The 18,451-nt window shown below is 46.9% G+C and overlaps 1 protein-coding gene across 1 annotated transcript; it reads left to right on the forward strand.

Moving 5' to 3' along the window:
* The first annotated feature begins 6,759 nt into the window (after positions 1–6,759).
* Positions 6,760–16,793, forward strand: CHRNB3 (cholinergic receptor nicotinic beta 3 subunit). Its single transcript, XM_009512247.2, has 5 exons — positions 6,760–6,914; positions 7,883–7,927; positions 12,743–12,852; positions 13,075–13,957; positions 15,238–16,793. Exons 2-5 carry the CDS (start codon positions 7,901–7,903, stop codon positions 15,370–15,372), a joined length of 1,155 nt encoding a protein of 384 aa, XP_009510542.2. The 5' UTR covers positions 6,760–6,914; positions 7,883–7,900; the 3' UTR covers positions 15,373–16,793.
* The last annotated feature ends 1,658 nt before the right edge of the window (positions 16,794–18,451 follow it).

Here is an 18,451-nt window from a genome sequence, read left to right on the forward strand (position 1 = left end):
TCATACCAGTTACAAATCCCATGAAGCCTATGGAAAAGCAAAGGCAGGTTCTCAAAAGAGAAGATTCAAGTTTTACCCAGGAATTAATTTGCTATCTTGGGGTGGATGCTCCCATGCTTCATGGCCCAGCTTGTAAATGGAGTATTCAAGTGTACCTCCCTTCCCAAAACTCTGGAGAGGATGGCTGAATAAAGACTTGTAAACAGAAAGCATCATCAACAAGCAAACAGAATTTATTTCTCCAATACTCTTCTCTGGTTGCCAGATAACTCTGGAAACCAAAGATCAGGCAAGGTATGTCCTTAGCCCTTGTCACAATCTAGGCAGTGGATGGAGGCAACGGTAAAGCAAGCATACGTCCTATTTTCCTCCAAGCAACTACCATGTAGTAGCAAAAAACCTACCTCTGTAGCCAACTAATAGATTAACTTCATTACCTCGAAGCAGCAGACCAAAGCCTTATGAAAACAAGTTTCTCTTCAATCTGTGATATAGCGTTGTCTAACAGAGCGGTGCCTGGATGTGATCTCAGGCAGTAATTACGATCAGAGGTGTCAGTGGGCAAAGGCTGGGGCTTGCAGTTGTGAAGCTGTGGTTCAGCAAAGGTAATGGATGATGCCTGAGGATGCTGAGCCCTGTAAAGGACCAGAAGCATGCTGGAAAGCACAGGGTAGTCTGCACAGAACATTTTTAAGGGTAGCTTTGTTGCAGAAAAATTTGTATCAGGCAGGGTAATTGTGTTTAGTCCATGCTCAACTTTATGGCAGTTTGTGACACTGTCTGTCCACACCACTCCAGCCAAACATCTGCTGTTCTTTTGACATCAGCAGAAAAAAAGGGCCCTTATGGTGCACATTGATGAGTTGTGTGCTTATGCCTGGTCTGGATCTAATGGGTAAACTGAGCAGTCTGGTAGTGTCAGCAGCTGGTGATACAAGACACTTCATTGAAGGCAGTCTTTTGATAGCGCTGTTGTTTTTGAGTTTCTGCAGCTGGGATGAGGAAAGGTGCAGAGGAAGCCAGCTGCTCCTCCAGCCCTTCTAGATGAACACTAGAAGAATGTGTCTGGCAGAGCTGAGGAGCTAACGAAGGCCCTTGCAGCTTTCCCACGGTAGTACAGTAGCAGAAAAGGCAAACCCGCTGAGCTGCTGCCCATGGCCTGCCCAAGAGCTACTGATGAGGCAGGCTGCAAGTCCACAGCAGCACAAATAAGATGGTAGGACACTAGGAGAAGGTTACTTGTAGCAGCAATGTGACTTTGAACCACATTGAAATGACATCGTTTTGGTTACAGGAGGCTCAATAATCTGATAAAGTCACAGCTGGAAGTTATCAGTTCTCTGTGAGGACCTTAGATAAGGCAAATCTGAATCACATAGCTTATGACTGTACCAAAATCTGGGCCACTGCAAGGAATGGGCCTAGCTGTTGCTGAAAAAAACCCAGGCTTCCCAAGCAATTAAATTCCTCTAGGTTATGAATGCGTATCAGTGGATGAAGACAAACTCTGAGGATATGCAAATAGACATGAATGGTTTTGTTTGCAGCAAATGTGTGGAATTACTGCGCCAGCAGAGAGACAGAAAGAATAGCTAGAAAGAGTAAATCAAAGCAGGAAGAGTTTCAGATCTGGGAATGAACTAAAAGGATTTTGCACGACTCTTTCTTGGACTTGAAAAGTTCAGGGAAAAAGCTCCTCTTTGGAGACAGATGGCAAACTGACTTTCATTAGGGAAGAAAACCTGGAATATCCTGAGGTATCTTGGGGAGGAGTGGCGGAAGGGTGGGAAAAGAGGAACCCATGTCCCTTTTGATATCAGCAATTTCTGGCAGCTTCTGAAAGGAGCCGTGTCCAAGGTGTCACTGGGGAGGAGTGACACCTACAGAGGAACTGGCTATTTATTGAATATATATAAATTTATACATGTTCCTTTTCTAGGTTAAGTGTAGGAGGCCCGTCCACCTCGGTAAAGACCAGCGATAATTGTCTCTGGCAGGAAAGGTGACATACCATGGTATTGAGCCCCAATTTGTACCTACATACTATTGCCCTCCTTATCTAAGCTTTTATTGCCCCCGTTTTTTTCACAGGGGCCCGACTCCCACCTTAGATAGGTAGAAGACAAAGGTCAGAATCATTACATAACACACCTATAATACATCAAAACATTAAGATGTTACAATAGTTCTTACTTGACTAATAAACAAATGCATAATGTCCACTGAAGAAAACCGTGCTCGATTCGATAAGCAGCGACCCAGCCTTTTCTGCTGGGGACTGGAGAATCCTCATTCTCTTCACAATTCGTAGTTGCCTTGGTACCATTTTCCATGTGCATCTAATGGAAATCCCATAAATTTAATTATATTAGCCCCATCACTCTCATTGCTAAACAAAAGGCCCTGGGGCAACATACTCTGTTAAGCTGTGCCAGTAGATAGTACTGTGCAAGCATTTCTGTGCTGTTGTCTTGTGATGCGTTGTGTGTGAGTGATGAGATAGAAATTTAGAAATCAGCCCTGTTTTTCCACCTATATCTTACTGTTTTTTTTACTCGCAAAATCCATTTTATAGCTGTAAAACAGCAAGTGTAATATGAAAAATGAATAAGCTAAGTTACGTCTGTAGGGAGGCTGTCTCTTTTATTAGACCAACCGATACAGCTGGAGTAGACAGACAATCTTTCAGGTATGTGATCCGGTATCTTTGGGTCTGATCTGCAGCCTGTATTTTTACCCAGCTATAGCTGGCAGCATAATAAAATCTTTCTCCTCCTTAAAAACCTTGCCTCACAGAAGTCTAGTCAGAGACCGCAGTGGCTATAGCCACCCAAATACCACCATAAACAAATCAGTCAGAGTTTAGGACCCAGAGCCCTGTTTAAGGCTTACAGGATGTGACAGCTGACTGAAAATCAATGAAGTGTGATTTACGGAGCACCATAATGAGGCAAGATAAAGCTTGAAAGGTGCTGTCTTGCCTTGCAGACTCAATTGTCTGCCTTGATTTTTAACTAGATTGTTTTAGCCCCCTACTAGGATGAGACCAGTTTGCTTATGAAAACAAAATATCAGATTTAAAGGAAAAGCTACAGTGGTGCCCATGCTTTGCCTAGTCCTCTTTGTGCTGTGTCTGAGCCACTCAGGTAAGTGTCATTTCTTCTTCTTCCAAGCTGAACTGCAGATGTTTTAAGATTTTTTTTCTGCTGGCCAGTTCGCTGCTGTTTACTGGGACAAGGTAGATGCCGGCTTCCCTTAGTCCTCCTCTTAACACTGTTTGACTAGCAAAAGCGGGTTATATCAACTGCTGCCTTTGTATTGCAACTACAGCCAGTTTGGCAACAAGGTTTTAATAACTGGTGTGGGGAGGTGGTCGCTGGGTAGAAGTTAGCAAAAAAATCCCAAGCTCGACTCTCATTGCTGAAGGGAGTTACGGAAGAATCTCCACCACGAGGAGGAAAACTGAAATGCCTCAGGCAAGCTGATGAAAGGCTAAGTTCCCTGCCTGTATTTCTTGAGGTGTTTTGCATGTTTGTTTAACAGACTCCCTGCCCCAGCACTCCTGCTGCCTTGCCTGTGGGGGACTGCTCCTGGCACGGACTGCAGAGAAACAGGAACCTGGGGGAGAGGGGAGATGGCAAACAGTGCTCAGTTACTTGTACACGCGGTAACCTGCCAGGGAGCTCCCCAACTTTTTCCTTCTCTGTGCACTGCAAGGTAAATTCAGGGATGCCTCTGTCCTATGGCTACCTCTCTGGTTTTCAAAGGCAGTGCTACTTTGTTCAGTGTTTTCTCCATGGCTTTATCTAACTTAATCATCAGATAGGGTTTGATCAAAGGAGCTGTTAGGCTATTTTTTTCTGCTTGATATATCTTCCTTCTTATAAAAACTTCTGCTTTTAAACTCTCCTGCAAGTTCTGAGGCTGTCTTATAAGGGCACCAATCTTGTTCCTTCTGCCTTTCTTATTTGTGAGACTTCACAAGTCTTTTTCACTCTTTTCTGTGGCTTTGCCAGCAGCTGAGAATCAACACATCCAGCTGCCAAAACCTGCTTTACCACCTCTCTGCTATACCTTCTTGGAGCATTAGGGCCCTTGGACTTCATGTGAGGTATGGGCTGTGAAACAGCACCGGTTTCCTACAAGGGAGTTCACACGCAGCCACGGACATTGTGCCCGTGGGGTGTGTTGTTGCCTATGTGTGTGTGGGGAATTATACTCAGACCCAAAGCAATGTATTCCAGCATTAAGACAAAGCTGTTTTTGATTCTGCATGTTTTAGAATTGTGGCTTTCAAATTAAATTCTCTGTGAACTTTCTAAAGGGAAAGTGAAAGAGCTGGGAGCTGGGGTCTCTGCAGAGACTCTTATGTGTCAGGAGATTGGACCACTGAGGATGTGGGTAGTGAAGGGAGAGAAATATGTTCTTTCTCTTCCTTTGTTTGCGAATGCAATGCCTGTGCGGCAAGTTTGGGCATGCAATCCAGTTTTCTAGGACAGATCCCAGATTCTGTCCCCCATTTGCTGTGGTGGAGCTATGGTTAGCCCTGGCATGAGAATAAACCCTGGAGCAAACAGAAGGGGCACTTGTGGTTCCCAGTTGGTAACAGCAGACCTTAAAGGCTTGTGACAAAGTGACAAGACATAGGATGTCCTCAGAGGCTGCTATAAACTGTATTGACAGCTGCATGAGCCCATCCCTGGCTGTGGTGCAGAGCAGGTGGAAAGGAGTGTGAAAGCTCCCTCTGACCAGCTGGCCTCCACCTCCCCAGGGTTTGGTAACCCCACCACAACTGCACGCCCAGCAACAGAAGACCAGCACAGCTTGTGCTAGAGCACCTGACAGTAAAGTAATTGTTACCCTGTGAGTGGCAATCATTAGGCTTCAGAGTTTACAGCTTCTCGAAGAGGAATGGGCATTTGCTGTGGCTGGAAGTGGGGGATGACAGTGCTGCTTGGACCTTGTGCTATCCTGAGAGAATCCAGACTGCATTAAGGAACGATTTTGTCCAATACGAAGCACTGGCATGGGAGCAGCTTTTTACTTCAGGTTGTCCTTCAGCTATGCTGCTTCCTGCCAGGTCTTCCCCTGCCCACAGCCTCAAATAGACCCCAAGGAGGGAGAGGTGACTGCATGGCCTGTCTCACCCAGGAGATGGGCAGCAGCTTCTGGGTGAAGAGGACACAGACTCCTGTCCCCTGGTCTGTGCTCACACCTCCTCCTCCATGCACGTAGCAGAGAATTACCATCTGCCTCCAGTTTTCTCTCTGGAGGGGTTGCTGGGCTTGGATGCCCTTCCGTCTCTCCCCATAGCACAGGGACCCTGCCGGGGACTGCCTTACCTCTGATGCTTGCTGCACATCGTGTATGAGCCCCTCAGCTGAGCCTGCCGGCCAGGACTCTCACAATGCCCCGTCCTTGCACTGTCCCTGAGCCACGACCCTCTGCCTGCAGACCCTTCCTGCACCTAATGGCTGGCAATCCAGGCACAGGTGTCCTGCTCACACTGGGGCTGGCAGGGCATGGGTGGTGAGGGGACAATGTGGGCCCTGGGCAGCACCCTGTGAGGTTCCCTTTGACTGCTGGCAGAGCACTATTGGCTGTGGCTCCCATGGCAGAGGACAGATTAGCACAAGCTCCTTTTTCCTCCGTGGTGCCTTTGAAGAGAGGTGAAATCCTTGTCATTCTTGGGTGCTGTGTGTTTGCACAAGGGAAGAGGTGGAGGTCGTGTCAGGACCTCAGCGTTACGGAGAATGGGGCTGGCATTTTGGAGAGGATGGAAAGTCTGAACTGCCCTTCCCCTTTCATGGTAGCAGAGGGAAGGGGGAGCATGATGGCAGGTACCTGGAGAGTCCCAAGTCTTGCTGGTACTGACCATGATGATCCATGCTTGGTTGTTGGGAGACCTGGCTCTGGCTACATCATCCAGCTTGTCCTGCTGCCAGATGAGCTCCTTTTGCTTTTTGCTCTGCCAATGATATTGCTCACTCCACCCACCCCCCAAGTGGGAGAACTGAGCTTTCTCAACTGTTTGCTGCTATCCCCTGATTAACCCCAGAAGGAGGATTAATTTCCAGGTGCTGCATGAAGCTTCCTCAGGTCTGGCTTACAGGCCCTGTATGTTCTAGCGAGGAAATCCCACCACCCTGATCCTTGTGCAGAGCAGCATCCAACTCAGAGAGGCCGTAGAAACCAGGTGCAAGTGAAAACCCTGGGCCCTGAAATGCCCACAGTGTATTGCTGCTGTTTCTAGCTGCAAGCTAGCGAGGCAGGGGTTGCCCCACAATGACCAGATTTCCCCTGTGGCCCCACCTCGCTGTGGTGCACCACAGGTATCTGAAAAACCAGAACAGTTTCTCAGGGTGGCATTTATCAGGCTGGATATTTATCACTCAAGAGTGAAAGACAGCACCTGATGCTCTGAGCCTGCAGATCTTCTAAAGAATAATAAAAAAGAAGGAATGGGCAAGAATGTTGACTAAAGACAAAAAGGCCACAGAAAACAAAAACCTAATTCAAAGTCATCACTGCTCTGATCTGATGATTTTTTTTACTGATCTGGGCTTGGGCTGCCTTGCCTTCACCTCCTCTCACCCTGACTCTGCTGAGAGTCTGTGCATCTGAATTACTACAGATTTTACTGACAAAAGCTGCCCAGAGGCAAATCTGTCTCCAATCATCACTCTGCCTCACTTCTTCAGGTCACACTGTTCTCCACGTCTGGTTTCCGGCACACTCCCACGCTCTGTTGCTCTCTTCCAGATGTGGCTGCCTTCAGTTCAATTGCTGAAAATGAGGACGCACTCCTCAAGCACTTATTTCAGGGCTATCAGAAATGGGTCCGCCCAGTGGAAAACTCCAATGACACCATCAAAGTCCTTTTTGGATTAAAGATATCACAGCTTGTGGATGTGGTAAGCGTTGTGTTGGTCTTGGTAAAACATCCCTTCTTTTATAGACTGTTGTGCATCCACCTGGCAGGGCTAGAGGTTCTGTTGGCTTTTGCCTCCTGACACATGAAATGCAAAGTGATGGTCAGGCAATGAAACACTGAGTGTGATGTGGTGCTGGTGATATGACTTCCTGCACCATGCACACCATGGGCTGTAAGACTCATTTGTTTTGCAGCAAACCTGAAGGTCTTTTTTCCCCTGCTGTTGTCAGGGAATAAGGCCTTGTTGCATGAGTTGTTAATCAAACAGCCCATGCCAGATGGTCCCTGGTGCTTACATATGTAATTTAATGACAAGGCAGCTGCAGGATGGGGGTGAGGAAGGGTAAACTTTTTTGGATATTGCTCGCTCTAAGCAAGCCTGTAACTAGACCAAAATTTCCTTCCCTTTCCCCTCCGTCACTGCAATGCACAGTGGAATTTGCACAGGGCCCAGAGGTGCCCACACAACAGTGTGCTCCTCACATCCCCTGGCCCCTGGCAGTGTCCCCTTGTGCTGTGGAAGGCAGACTCTAATTTTGTGCTTTATTTACATAGTCAGTACAATATTTCAGCTTGTATCTTCCCAAACTCACTCCAGGCTGAGCAGTGGTCAACATGAGCCACCCTGTGAGCCCACACCATGTTTGTCCTGACCTCACTTGATGGCTGAGCCCTGCTGCCTCCTTGCTCTTTTGCTTCAGATTCCTTTGGGCTGCTGTGAAATGCCAGGCCTCCATTTTCCAGCCTCAGGAGCTCCCAGCAAGAATGAGGACAGCACCTAGAAAGTCTGTTCACTTCCCCTAACAGTGACTGAAGATCGCAGGCCCATGGGAAAACAGGACCATAGGGATCTCCCCTGCTTGGCACAGGGTTGGACTTAGCAGGGACAGGGGCTGTTTCTGCTGGCTGTTTTGGTATTGTAATCCTCTCTACCTTGTGTCACCCTAGGATGAGAAGAATCAGCTGATGACAACCAATGTGTGGCTGAAGCAGGTAAATTATAGCAAATCAGACCTCTCCTTTCAGTGTGGGGCTTCTGAGCTGAGTGGCCATCCCAGCCTGCTGCCCACCACGCCATCCATCCCCTTCCATCACACAGAGTGGACAGACAAAAGCAGCACCATGTTACCTTGCCTGATTTTTTTACTTTATTCCTCTTACTTCAGCAAATTTGTAAAGGGACAGAAACACAGGCAGCTGGGCTTTTAGGAAATAGGATACCCTCTTCTCCTGGCCTGCACCGCAGCTGTGCACTCAAGCCAACTGTATTTCAGGGAAACAACAGTTCCTGATACTGCAGTGGCTGTCCCTAGGATGCTGTGTGTGCTCTGAGGGACTATCCTGTCTCAGACTTAGAGGTCACTCAAGCACTGTCTCTCTTGCCTGAGCTAAGAGTGGTGCCTCAGATAGATTTCTTCTTTAGCATAAGTAAAGATAAAGGCCAGCATGTTATTCCTGCCATCCCCCTCCAATTAAAATCTATGGCAAATTAATCAGATCTCTCTAGCATAATTGCTTCCAGAAGTGAGAATAATTTATACAAATGGGGGAAAGGTGCAAGTTGAACTGTTAGGTGTCCTTCACTCCTGAAGAACACTGCATTTGCTTTAGATTCCATTGCACCAGTTTATTGATATTGTGACAATTATTTTAAATCTTTCAGCCACATGAGTGTCTATAAATGTGTCAGCTGATCCTAGGCAGAGGACATAAACCCAAGCCATACTAGAAATGATGCCATGGGAAGTGGTTCCCAGGGGTTGCTGGGCTGGTGGAGGAGAAATGCAGCTCAGTTTTTTGTTCTGAGTCTGGTGCCTGTAGTGCTGTAGTGAGTGTGAGCTTCTGGGTGGAACAGGATCCCTAAAGGCTGTATATAGCAAAGATGGTCTCTCCCTTTAAGAGGGAGAAGCTTAGACTTCCCCTCGCTGCAGGGAGGACAGGAATTTCCCCTTTTGCTGGACAAATTTGCTGCTGATCTGAATTCAGCTGCCCAGAGCCTGACCTCTCCCCACCTTCAGCTGCAGTTGCAGAGCTCCTCATGTGCGCAGGGCCAGATCTGGGCTTCCTTATTCTGTTTGAGTAGCCACCTGGGCAGACAGGAAAGCCCTCCTGCAAAGGTAACCCTTTGCCCCCATCTGTCTTCTTCCCATTCCCACTCTCTCTCCTTGCAGGCTGTAGCCCCCACCTCCCTCTGCAGGTCCAAGGCCTGCAGTCTACAGGTATGAAATCAACCCACTTCACCTTCCTCATTCCCTCTGTTCCTGCAACTGTCTTCAGAAAGATTTTACAGCCCTTTGCAGCCTTTGACAGAATATTCCTGGGTCTGTCTGTCTCCTTCTTCTTAGGGAAGACTTGGCTGCTTGCTCCATCCAGGACAGCAAAATCTCTATGCCCTGGGGCAGACTTCAGCCCTCTGGCTTGGTGTCATCTTCGCTCAGGTTATGGTGACTGCAGAAGAGAGGGACCTGAAGTGTGACTTACATTAGCAGGCCAAATGCAAGTCCAGGCTGCCCAAGGGCATTAGGCCTGAGATGCTAATGCAGACAGACACCTACCAATCCTTTCTCCATTGCTGCATGAACCTGTGTGGGGACATTTCAGGTTAGCCCATCCACGCTGCACACCCTGTTTGTATTGCAGCATTGACCTCCCCAGAGTCATAGCCTGGAGCCTGTGTCACCACTCTTGCTGTGGGAAATCAGGTTCTGCTGCAGGTTACTCCGAACATGCTGCAGGAGGTAGGACATGCCGCCATCTCCTCATTGCCTCTCTGGTGTGGGAGGGGATGAGGATGAGGGGGAAGCCACTTTATCTGATCCTTATGCCTCATGCTGAGGCTAAAAGAAGGACCTACCCAGGAGTTTGCACTGTAGACATGCTGATTTCTCTGCAGGCCATTGGAGGCTGCGCTCAGATTTTAGCCAGGGCTGCTCCGTAGGATAACTCAGCATTGTGATTTTCAGAATTGATGAGCTGGGGTCTCAGTAGTTGTTACTAACACCCCTTCTCCACCTGAGGGACTAAGAACATCAAGGCCCAAATGAAATGCAAAGGCAGCAGAAAATGAGACACAGGCTCTGATTTTCACACATGCAGATGCCCCCAGGAGATCAGGATGAGCACTAAGTACCTGTGGCCTGACCCAGGTGTCCTGCTTTGGGAGTCACGCGTTCCTGTAGGCTTAATGTGAACAATGTGTGATCCAGTGCGTGGGGGAATATTAGAATGCATAAGCACAACAGCTAGGAAAAGGTCCATAAATCTAAGCAAAATCATAGTAATTTTTTCTTTTGGGTAGAAAAGTGAAAAACACTAAACAAACCAGAACCCTCTAATGACAGAGACCCTGTCCTTCTGCAGGAGCTGGGGAGGTCAGGGAAGTCTGGTGCTCACCCTGGGTGTGTGAGGTTGAGGGGGAATCACAGTCACTTCTCTGCAAGAGTCTGGCTTTTCTTAGGTGAGCACTGCTTAAGTCCGAGGGTTTTGTTTTTTTTTTTTCTTTTTTTAACCTCAAACATCCAGATGCTCAAGACAGTGGGATTTGATGATGTACATGCAGGCAGACATACAAGGTGCAAAGGAGCTTTTAGTGTTTGCTGAGAAAGTACCTGGGTTCAGGCAAGCTATGGAGCCTACTAGCAAGGGTCAATAATCTGGGTCTGGTGTTTTTTGGTCTGCTTGCTCTGGGTTAAGCACCTGAGTGACCCCCCAGGGATGGGAATTTGGCAGAACTGGAGGAAGGGGAGAGCAACAGACTGGAGCAATGGTCTAGAGCAGCTTGGAAGAAAAGGAGAAGAAAGGAAAGGGCCCCTTCACATCTGCTGCTACAGTTCGTGTCAGCATAGCCCATAGGGAGATTTCCATTTTAAACTGCTCATCTTCAAAGTCTGCACACAGTCCATTTTCTGCTCTAGTAAGAAGACACACAACTATTTGCCTTGCAGACATGAAAGAGCACTTTAGCTGGAAGAGAAATCAATGCAGGGCAGGGGGGAGGGAGGAGTATTGCAAATACAGCAAATAACCCAGGCCAAGGGGCTGCTCCAATTCCTCTCCAGAGGGGTGATTTTATCTCCAGGTGGCTCACAGGGTATTTGCTTCTGTTATGTTAGTGCAGGCTATGAGCTGACTGTGTGGTGTGGGCTGTTGCTGCCAGCCCTGACTATCCCCTTGCATAGCAGGTATGTTTCCAGCGTAGGCCTCCTTGCACCTATTACAGGACGTGTCCAGGACACATGTGAGTCTGTGCCTACCTAACAGCCCAGGCTGTAGAAACGTCTGGTAGATACCCATTCACAGAGAAGAGAGCATGCTAAAAGAGGTGTGCTCTGTCCCTGCCACTGAGGCTAAGAGCTGCTAAGAGCAGCAATGACCCTGCTTCTGTTTCCACACCTGGACAGCTCCCATCCCTCCTTCAGCAGCAGGAGGAGCCAGGGATGGAGGGCTGTGCCTGATAGCTGACACCAGCCATCTGGGCAGTTCAGAGCGTGTGCCCATGTCTCGTCTGATGCAGGTAATGAGGCCACTAATCCTGCCATGGTACCACCCTGGGCAACAGCCTTCTTTGCTTGTGCCTTGGGCCAGATTTTAGCAGTGGTCTACTAGCCACCTACCCATGACCTTGGGCTCCATCCCTTCCCTGCACCTGGAGGAGGAAGACACTTGTTCTCACTGTCTGTGTTTAGGTCTCTGCTGAGGCTCTGTCACACGGTAAAGGACTGCAATAATGAGTGTCTGTAGGTATAGCTGTGAAAAGCATGTGGAATCAAAGAAGTAAGAGGGGAAAAATATGGTGGGAGAAGAAACAGAGAATATCGCTTTTCAGCTCGTCCGTAAGTCATGGAGGAAATTTCCCAGAGAAGGCTGAGGCCCCCACATCCCTGGGGAGCTCTTAGTGCTGGAGCTTAATGGAAAGTGGTTCATCTTCTAACTTCCTGGTATTGACTACATTCTACAGCTCTTGCTTCCTCTTGCTGCTATTCCCATGGGCAAGTGAAAACCCCTGTCAATAATGAACAGGGATCAGAGAGCTGCTTTTCCACTGCATCTCTGTGGAAATCTCCAGGTTGCTAGAGCCACTTAGCTAAGATCTCCCCATGTAAAAAACAAAAAGAGGAGAGAAAAATTATTCTGGAGTTCAGCATGATAAAAATGGACAGGAGTCCCCATGCTTTTGCTTTTTTAGTGTTATCTCTTCAGGATTGTAGCCAAATGCTTTACAGTAGTGTATTATTTTCCCTGCAATAGCATGCACGTATTTCTGATGAAAGAACAATGATTTGGTGGGCAAGGACAGTGTACAGATATTATGTGTTGTATTCTGCTCGCTGAAAAAAGCCAGATCTCCACTGAAAAGTAAGTAAAGGCCACCTCTCTGTCACTTGGGTGGTAGTAGCCATGCCAGCTGGCTGTTCTGTGGGATCAGTGCCAGACAAAACCACCACGGGCTGGTTCTCAGAGGGAAGAAGAGGTGCCATACCCAAAGGAAGTGGCTCCTTCCTTCTGGACTACCCTTAGGTGGGCTGGGCAGGGTGGTGAGTGAAGTGAGAGTCAAGTGCTCTCTGGGAGCACGTGAGGTAGCCTGCAAAGGGATGGGTTGCTGGGGCCCACTTGCACCTGGAGAGGCAGTGTTTTTGGGGATTAACATCTCCCAGCCATGCCTGCCTTGCATCCTCTCTGCAGCTAAGCAGTCTTACACCAAACTGTGCCCGTTGTGCTGTACAATGCAGTCTGTCTGAGGCAGGTGGTGGGAGGAAAAATGAGGCTGTTGTGTGTGAGTGGGCAGCGGACTTTGCTGGCTTGTTACAGGAATGGATCGACCACAAGCTCTCCTGGAATCCAGAGGAATATGGTGGGATCACCTCCATCCGTGTCCCCTCTGAGTCCCTATGGCTTCCTGACATTGTTCTGTTTGAAAAGTGAGTAATGTCTCCTTGCTCCAGGCTCAGACCAGGGCTTGGGCAAGGCATATCAGCCACCATGAAGCTTGCATGTGCTGTCAGAAGGCTGCTTCTTTAGGCAGTGTGAATGTTGGCTTCCCTTGTGCTCGAGGTGATGGGTAGAAAGCAGAGCTATGAGGGGGTAGGACTGGGGAAACATAGTCCTGAACTTGGTACTATTTCTTCCTGTCCAACTCCCAGTGCTGATGGACGTTTTGAAGGATCTCTGATGACCAAAGTCATAGTGAAGTACAATGGAGTGGTGACCTGGACGCCACCGGCCAGTTATAAGAGCTCCTGCACAATGGATGTGACCTTCTTCCCTTTCGACAGGCAGAACTGCTCCATGAAGTTTGGTTCGTGGACATATGACGGCAGTATGGTGGATTTGATTTTAGTGGATGAAAATGTAGACAGGAAAGACTTCTTTGATAATGGGGAGTGGGAGATCTTAAACGCCAAAGGTATGAAAGGCAACAGGAAGGATGGGCTGTACTCTTACCCATTTGTCACTTACTCCTTTGTGTTGAGACGCCTTCCACTGTTCTACACTCTTTTCTTAATAATCCCTTGCCTGGGATTGTCTTTTCTAACTGTCCTGGTGTTCTACCTGCCTTCAGATGAAGGAGAAAAACTTTCATTGTCTACATCAGTTCTAGTCTCCCTCACTGTTTTCCTTTTAGTGATTGAGGAAATAATCCCTTCTTCTTCTAAAGTCATCCCTCTGATCGGTGAGTATCTGCTGTTCATCATGATTTTTGTGACCCTCTCTATCATTGTGACTGTGTTTGTTATCAATGTCCACCACCGCTCCTCAGCAACTTACCATCCCATGGCTCCCTGGGTTAAAAGACTCTTCCTCCAGAAGTTGCCTCGGCTGCTTTGCATGAAGGGCCATGTAGATCGTTACTCCTTCTCAGAGACTGAAGAAAAGGAAACCACCTTGAAATCAAAGCTCACGGGGAAGCAGAAACATAAACCAGCAAAAGATGGAGAGAAAATTGTTATTGCCTTTCTGGAAAAGGCAGCCGACTCCATTCGATACATTTCCAGGCATGTTAAAAAGGAGCATTTCATCAGACAGGTAGGTGAAGGGAGGGCAAGGAGGGATCACAGTTTCCTTGACAGCAATGGCTTCCAAGCTCTTACCTTCTCTGCATGCCTTTCCCTTTGCCTCTTCCTCCTGCTCTCATCTGAGATATGTCCTGGGTGCTTCCCCTGCATGATAAATAATATGGGTTTTGGGAAGACGCATTGCTTCGAGGAGAACTGTATTGTGCTGTGAGAGTCCCTCCTCTTCACTGATGCAAGAGGCCACAGCAGCCTCTCCAGGAGGAATTCCTGGTTTGGGATTATTTTTTCCTGCTTAAGTTGGGGATAGACATGAATCTGGAAAACCTCTGAACTGTCACATGCTCTGGAAGTTCACAACACTTATAGACAGGCTCTACAGCAGTTGCTAGGTCTCAGTCCTGGCTTCCCAGCAGCTATACACAGTGTAGCTACCCTGTTTTGAGTGGAGGTCTTCTAGATTTTTGCTAACATCAGTTCAGATTAGTCCTTAACGATCATCTTTCTCCTCCTCCCAACAAGCCATGTGGCTATTAAAATGACAAATTACTGTGCGCATAAACAATGCATCTGATAGGAAGGTGGGACAGCAGAGCAATGCACCTAGAGGCATATGGAAAAAGAAAAACTTCTGTCGGCACCCTCCTAGCAGAAGTCAGGGTTTTGTTCACGCTGTGCTGAGAGGACTTCAGCAGAAAGATGAACAGTAAATCAAACATGCAGTATGTGAGCTTATAGTGTCCATGACTGAAGCCTTCTGTTTGAAGCTGAAATAGTTTTTAATAAAAAAAGTCCCTTGAATTGCTTTTATAAATAGCTCTTTTGTGTGTGCAGCATTGTGCTTGTACTCACAATGTAAAATCCCCCTCCTGAATGGATGCAATCTGAGCCAAGAGAGCACTTAAGCAAACACAAGCCAATGGGACCACTTGTGCTAGAGCCACGTCCTGGCACTTCAAGGGAAATGCAGTTCTGTGAAAAGAAACTGAGTTCATTATAAAGCCATCTTCAATCTTGAGCCTGCAAACTTTTACATATGCACTTAACTAAAAGCTTTCACACAGGCTGAAGGAAGTCTGATTACCATGTGCATAAAACTGTGGAATTATTTTAGGGTTTTGAGTGACTCACAGTGATGGGTGCTGAAAAGGTGATCCATGTAAATTTAGGATACGGCACACTACAAAATTCTAATTTTAAAAACAGATTTTTGGAGCTGGAATACATGTAGCAGTATCAAAAAAGTACTTGCCTTATTACTGTTTCAATTTGTTTTCCCTCTCTCCTTCCCAGGTTGTCCAAGACTGGAAATTTGTAGCTCAAGTCCTGGATCGGATCTTCCTGTGGTTATTTCTGGTGGTGTCAGTGACAGGTTCAGTCCTCATCTTTACCCCTGCGTTACAGATGTGGCTGAACAGCACTTCGTAGAAAATGCTCTCACAGTAGCATACAGCAAATACAGTGCCAAGGGATGATGGCACCTTTGAGCTTGGTCTCTTGTAAAGGATGGGAAGCAACAGCAAGAATGAGGGAAGATGATGGTAACAGCAGGGATTTACTACTGCTTTGTATCTTCATATAACTCTACCACTTACAGATTTGGCTGAGATCAGAGAAGGGCTTGGTGCACAGCTGAGTTCAAAGTGAATTGGGGTGGCACAGTTGGGTTAGAAGTATTTTACTAGTAGCTTGGTTGTATTTCAATAAAAGCCAAGATTATTAGTTAAAATTGGAAATGGTACTTCTGGCACAATGACTCTACTTCAAAGACAGATCTGTCAGTTAAAATGCTACTTTATAATAGAAGTTATAGTAGGAACACAAATCAGTACTCAGTTTATCCACATTTCCAAGTAAAAACCATAAAACCTCTAGAGATCACTTTGTGCATGTGTCAGAACTAGCAATTGCACAGCATGTGCATCAGAAAAAGTAGGGATGTTTAAAACCTTGACTCTGTGGCCTCACCTTGCTGCAGGATCAGCTCAACAGTGGCAGAACTTACCACTCTGCCTACGTGCTACCAGTCTTATTGGCATGCACGCCTCGTCTGTCCTGGCCATCAGGATGCTACTGTTACCCTCATTTCAGTGTTATTTTCAGTTTTGCCTGCTGCTCTGTAATGTACCAAAAGGCCAAACAGAAAGGATTTTCCCCATGCTTTGCATTTAGAAACTATGATTCCTGCACTTGCTTGTTCACAGGACAAGTGGAAGTGGAATATCACTTGAAGCGTATCACATGGAGAAAGATGGCTATTCTACTCCATAAGGCAAAAGTGATCTTTGTAAACACTTCAGCTGGAGGAAAGCTGCAGACATAATTTTCAGCAAATGAGACTTGTGGTTGGTGCAGAAGTGGAGTTTCTCCTGAGAGCTGTGGGGTGGGGTGGCTACTGGGAAAATACATCTTTGGGTGTTGCCTTGTTCACGTTGCCCAGGCAATTAATTCAATTTCATTCCTTTGATTCACTTAAATGGGATCATTCTGCATGATCAGAAACAGCTCTTAAAAGTGTAAACAAGACCCTACAGAAAACACACAGGTGAAGCTCTCAACACTCTTTCTGGAGCAGTGTTTTGCTAACATGGAGCACTTTAGAAAATCCCATTCAGAACTTGCAGATATTTTCAAGGCTATCAAGGGATTTGGAGATCCAATTTTCAACATTTCTAAATGTGAATCTGATGTTAAACCTTTAGCTAGCCTTGAAACTTTCTCCTTAGGGGTGAAGGTTAGAAGGTGTTAAAAATACATGGAAGTATTCTTGTGCTTGGATTATGCATGCACACCAGACCTCTGTGTGTTAATATCATCCTATCCTGTGTCACTGCAGAAAGTTCTGTTCACTGTGCAACCATAATTAATAAAGATATATTTAGTAAATGATTCCTAGGGTGGAAGAGCTCATGTGTTGTTTTGTTGTTTTTTGTTGTCAACAAAGTCTAGATTGTAGCCCACTTTAAAAGCCTTGTCTCTAATCTATTCAAACAGAGGGGTCGTCACTGTCTTGGAAAGTCCTCGTAGCATTTTAGCTATGTATGGGAGTTTGAGGAGGGAACATTCAGATCTGGGTATTATATTGCAGGAACCTAGAACAGAACCATTTAGTTTAGCACACACAGACAGATATCTTAACATTAGTGTAAAGCCCTTACACATTGACCTTACTGCCAGCTGCTCCTCTCTTCTTGCATTGTTTAAGTCTGTTTGCTCCCCTGGCCAGTACTGTGAAATATCCACAGGAAAACAGCCAGGAAGCTCTTCTTTCCAGCGTCTACAGACTCTTGAAATCAATTACTGATAGATTTTCCCTCTGACCATTGCTGCCAGGAGGCTGCCTGTTAGCCCTGGCAGATGACAAAATCCTCTCCTGGGCAAGTCCTTCAGGTGTTCAGCTGGCAGATGATCCTGTCCTCACCTGGTGACATTTTGGTTGCCCACCTGCAGGCAACACGTGGCTGTGTCTCACATGGCTGTGTCTGATGCCAAGCTGCTTTTTCTGGCTTATGCTGGTAAAGGTCAGCAGGGCTCAGGTCATCGGAGTGGGAGATGTATGAACACAAATATGGCTTTTGGCCTTTGGTCTTCCTAGCATTGCAACTGGGACTGCTACACCTGTAGTCTCACTGCTCATTATTTCCTTGCACTGACTCTTTCTGAGCTTCCCTGCATCTCTTTGCTGCTGGTCCACAAATGCATTCAGCATGTCCCAGAGCCTGGCCTGCCACTCAAAAATGTGAGGGAGGACATTTGGGTAGAGAGTCCTTCCTTCTGCTCCATGTGGCCTGCCTGTGGATGACAACACTGCAAATTGCAAATCTTAAAAAAATACAGCAACCCTTTGCCTTACTACTGCTTCAATGTGTGGTGTCTTGATTTCTGGGCACCGGTTTGCCAGGGTCCTGGCACTACTTGGCAGGACCATGTATATCATCCATGCACCAAAAGACAAATACAACAAACTCCTCTGGGACTTTTAGTGGGGGAAAATGCAAATATGGTCTCCCTTGGGAAGAAAATGTAATGAGCTGGTTGAGCTGTTGGATTTCTTCTGTCCTTTTAAAATTAATTCATAGATGCCATCATTCTCAAGGAAAGGAGATTTCTTGCAGCCAGTGCTACACATTACTGGGATATATAATACGGGGTGTTGCTCATGTGGCTTTGGAGCTGATGGGGTGAGAATAGACATGCCACCCTGTGTGCCCCGCAATGAACATGGGTACTTTTCCTGTGACTGGGTGCGGTATGTAACCCAACTCAGTGTCTGGGATGGCACCAGCTCTGATTGAAACTTTTCTTGGTATTTCAGTTAGAAGGTAACCCAAGAAGAGTTGGGGCAAGCAAAAATGTCACTCTTGTGTAGCTTCTTCCATGTCTGCTCAAAGGTGGGCCCCTACTGCAGCTTTCTCCAAGGTGAGATGCTTATCGTGTCCCCCAACCCCACTCTCTCTAGTCAGCCAACTACTTTCACAAAGCTAACAGGAGTACGCAATGCTTCCAG

Source organism: Phalacrocorax carbo, chromosome Z (assembly GCF_963921805.1).
Source record: "Phalacrocorax carbo chromosome Z, bPhaCar2.1, whole genome shotgun sequence".
Classification (NCBI taxonomy): domain Eukaryota; kingdom Metazoa; phylum Chordata; class Aves; order Suliformes; family Phalacrocoracidae; genus Phalacrocorax; species Phalacrocorax carbo.

What these genes read in the sequence shown, in the direction of transcription:
- CHRNB3 (XM_009512247.2), top strand. Translation starts at nt 7,901, where the DNA reads ATGACAACCAATGTGTGGCTGAAGCAG. An exon ending in CCAATGTGTGGCTGAAGCAG is followed by an intron (nt 7,928 to 12,742) that starts GTAAATTATAGC and finishes GGCTTGTTACAG; the next exon opens with GAATGGATCGACCACAAGCT. An exon ending in GACATTGTTCTGTTTGAAAA is followed by an intron (nt 12,853 to 13,074) that starts GTGAGTAATGTC and finishes TCCAACTCCCAG; the next exon opens with TGCTGATGGACGTTTTGAAG.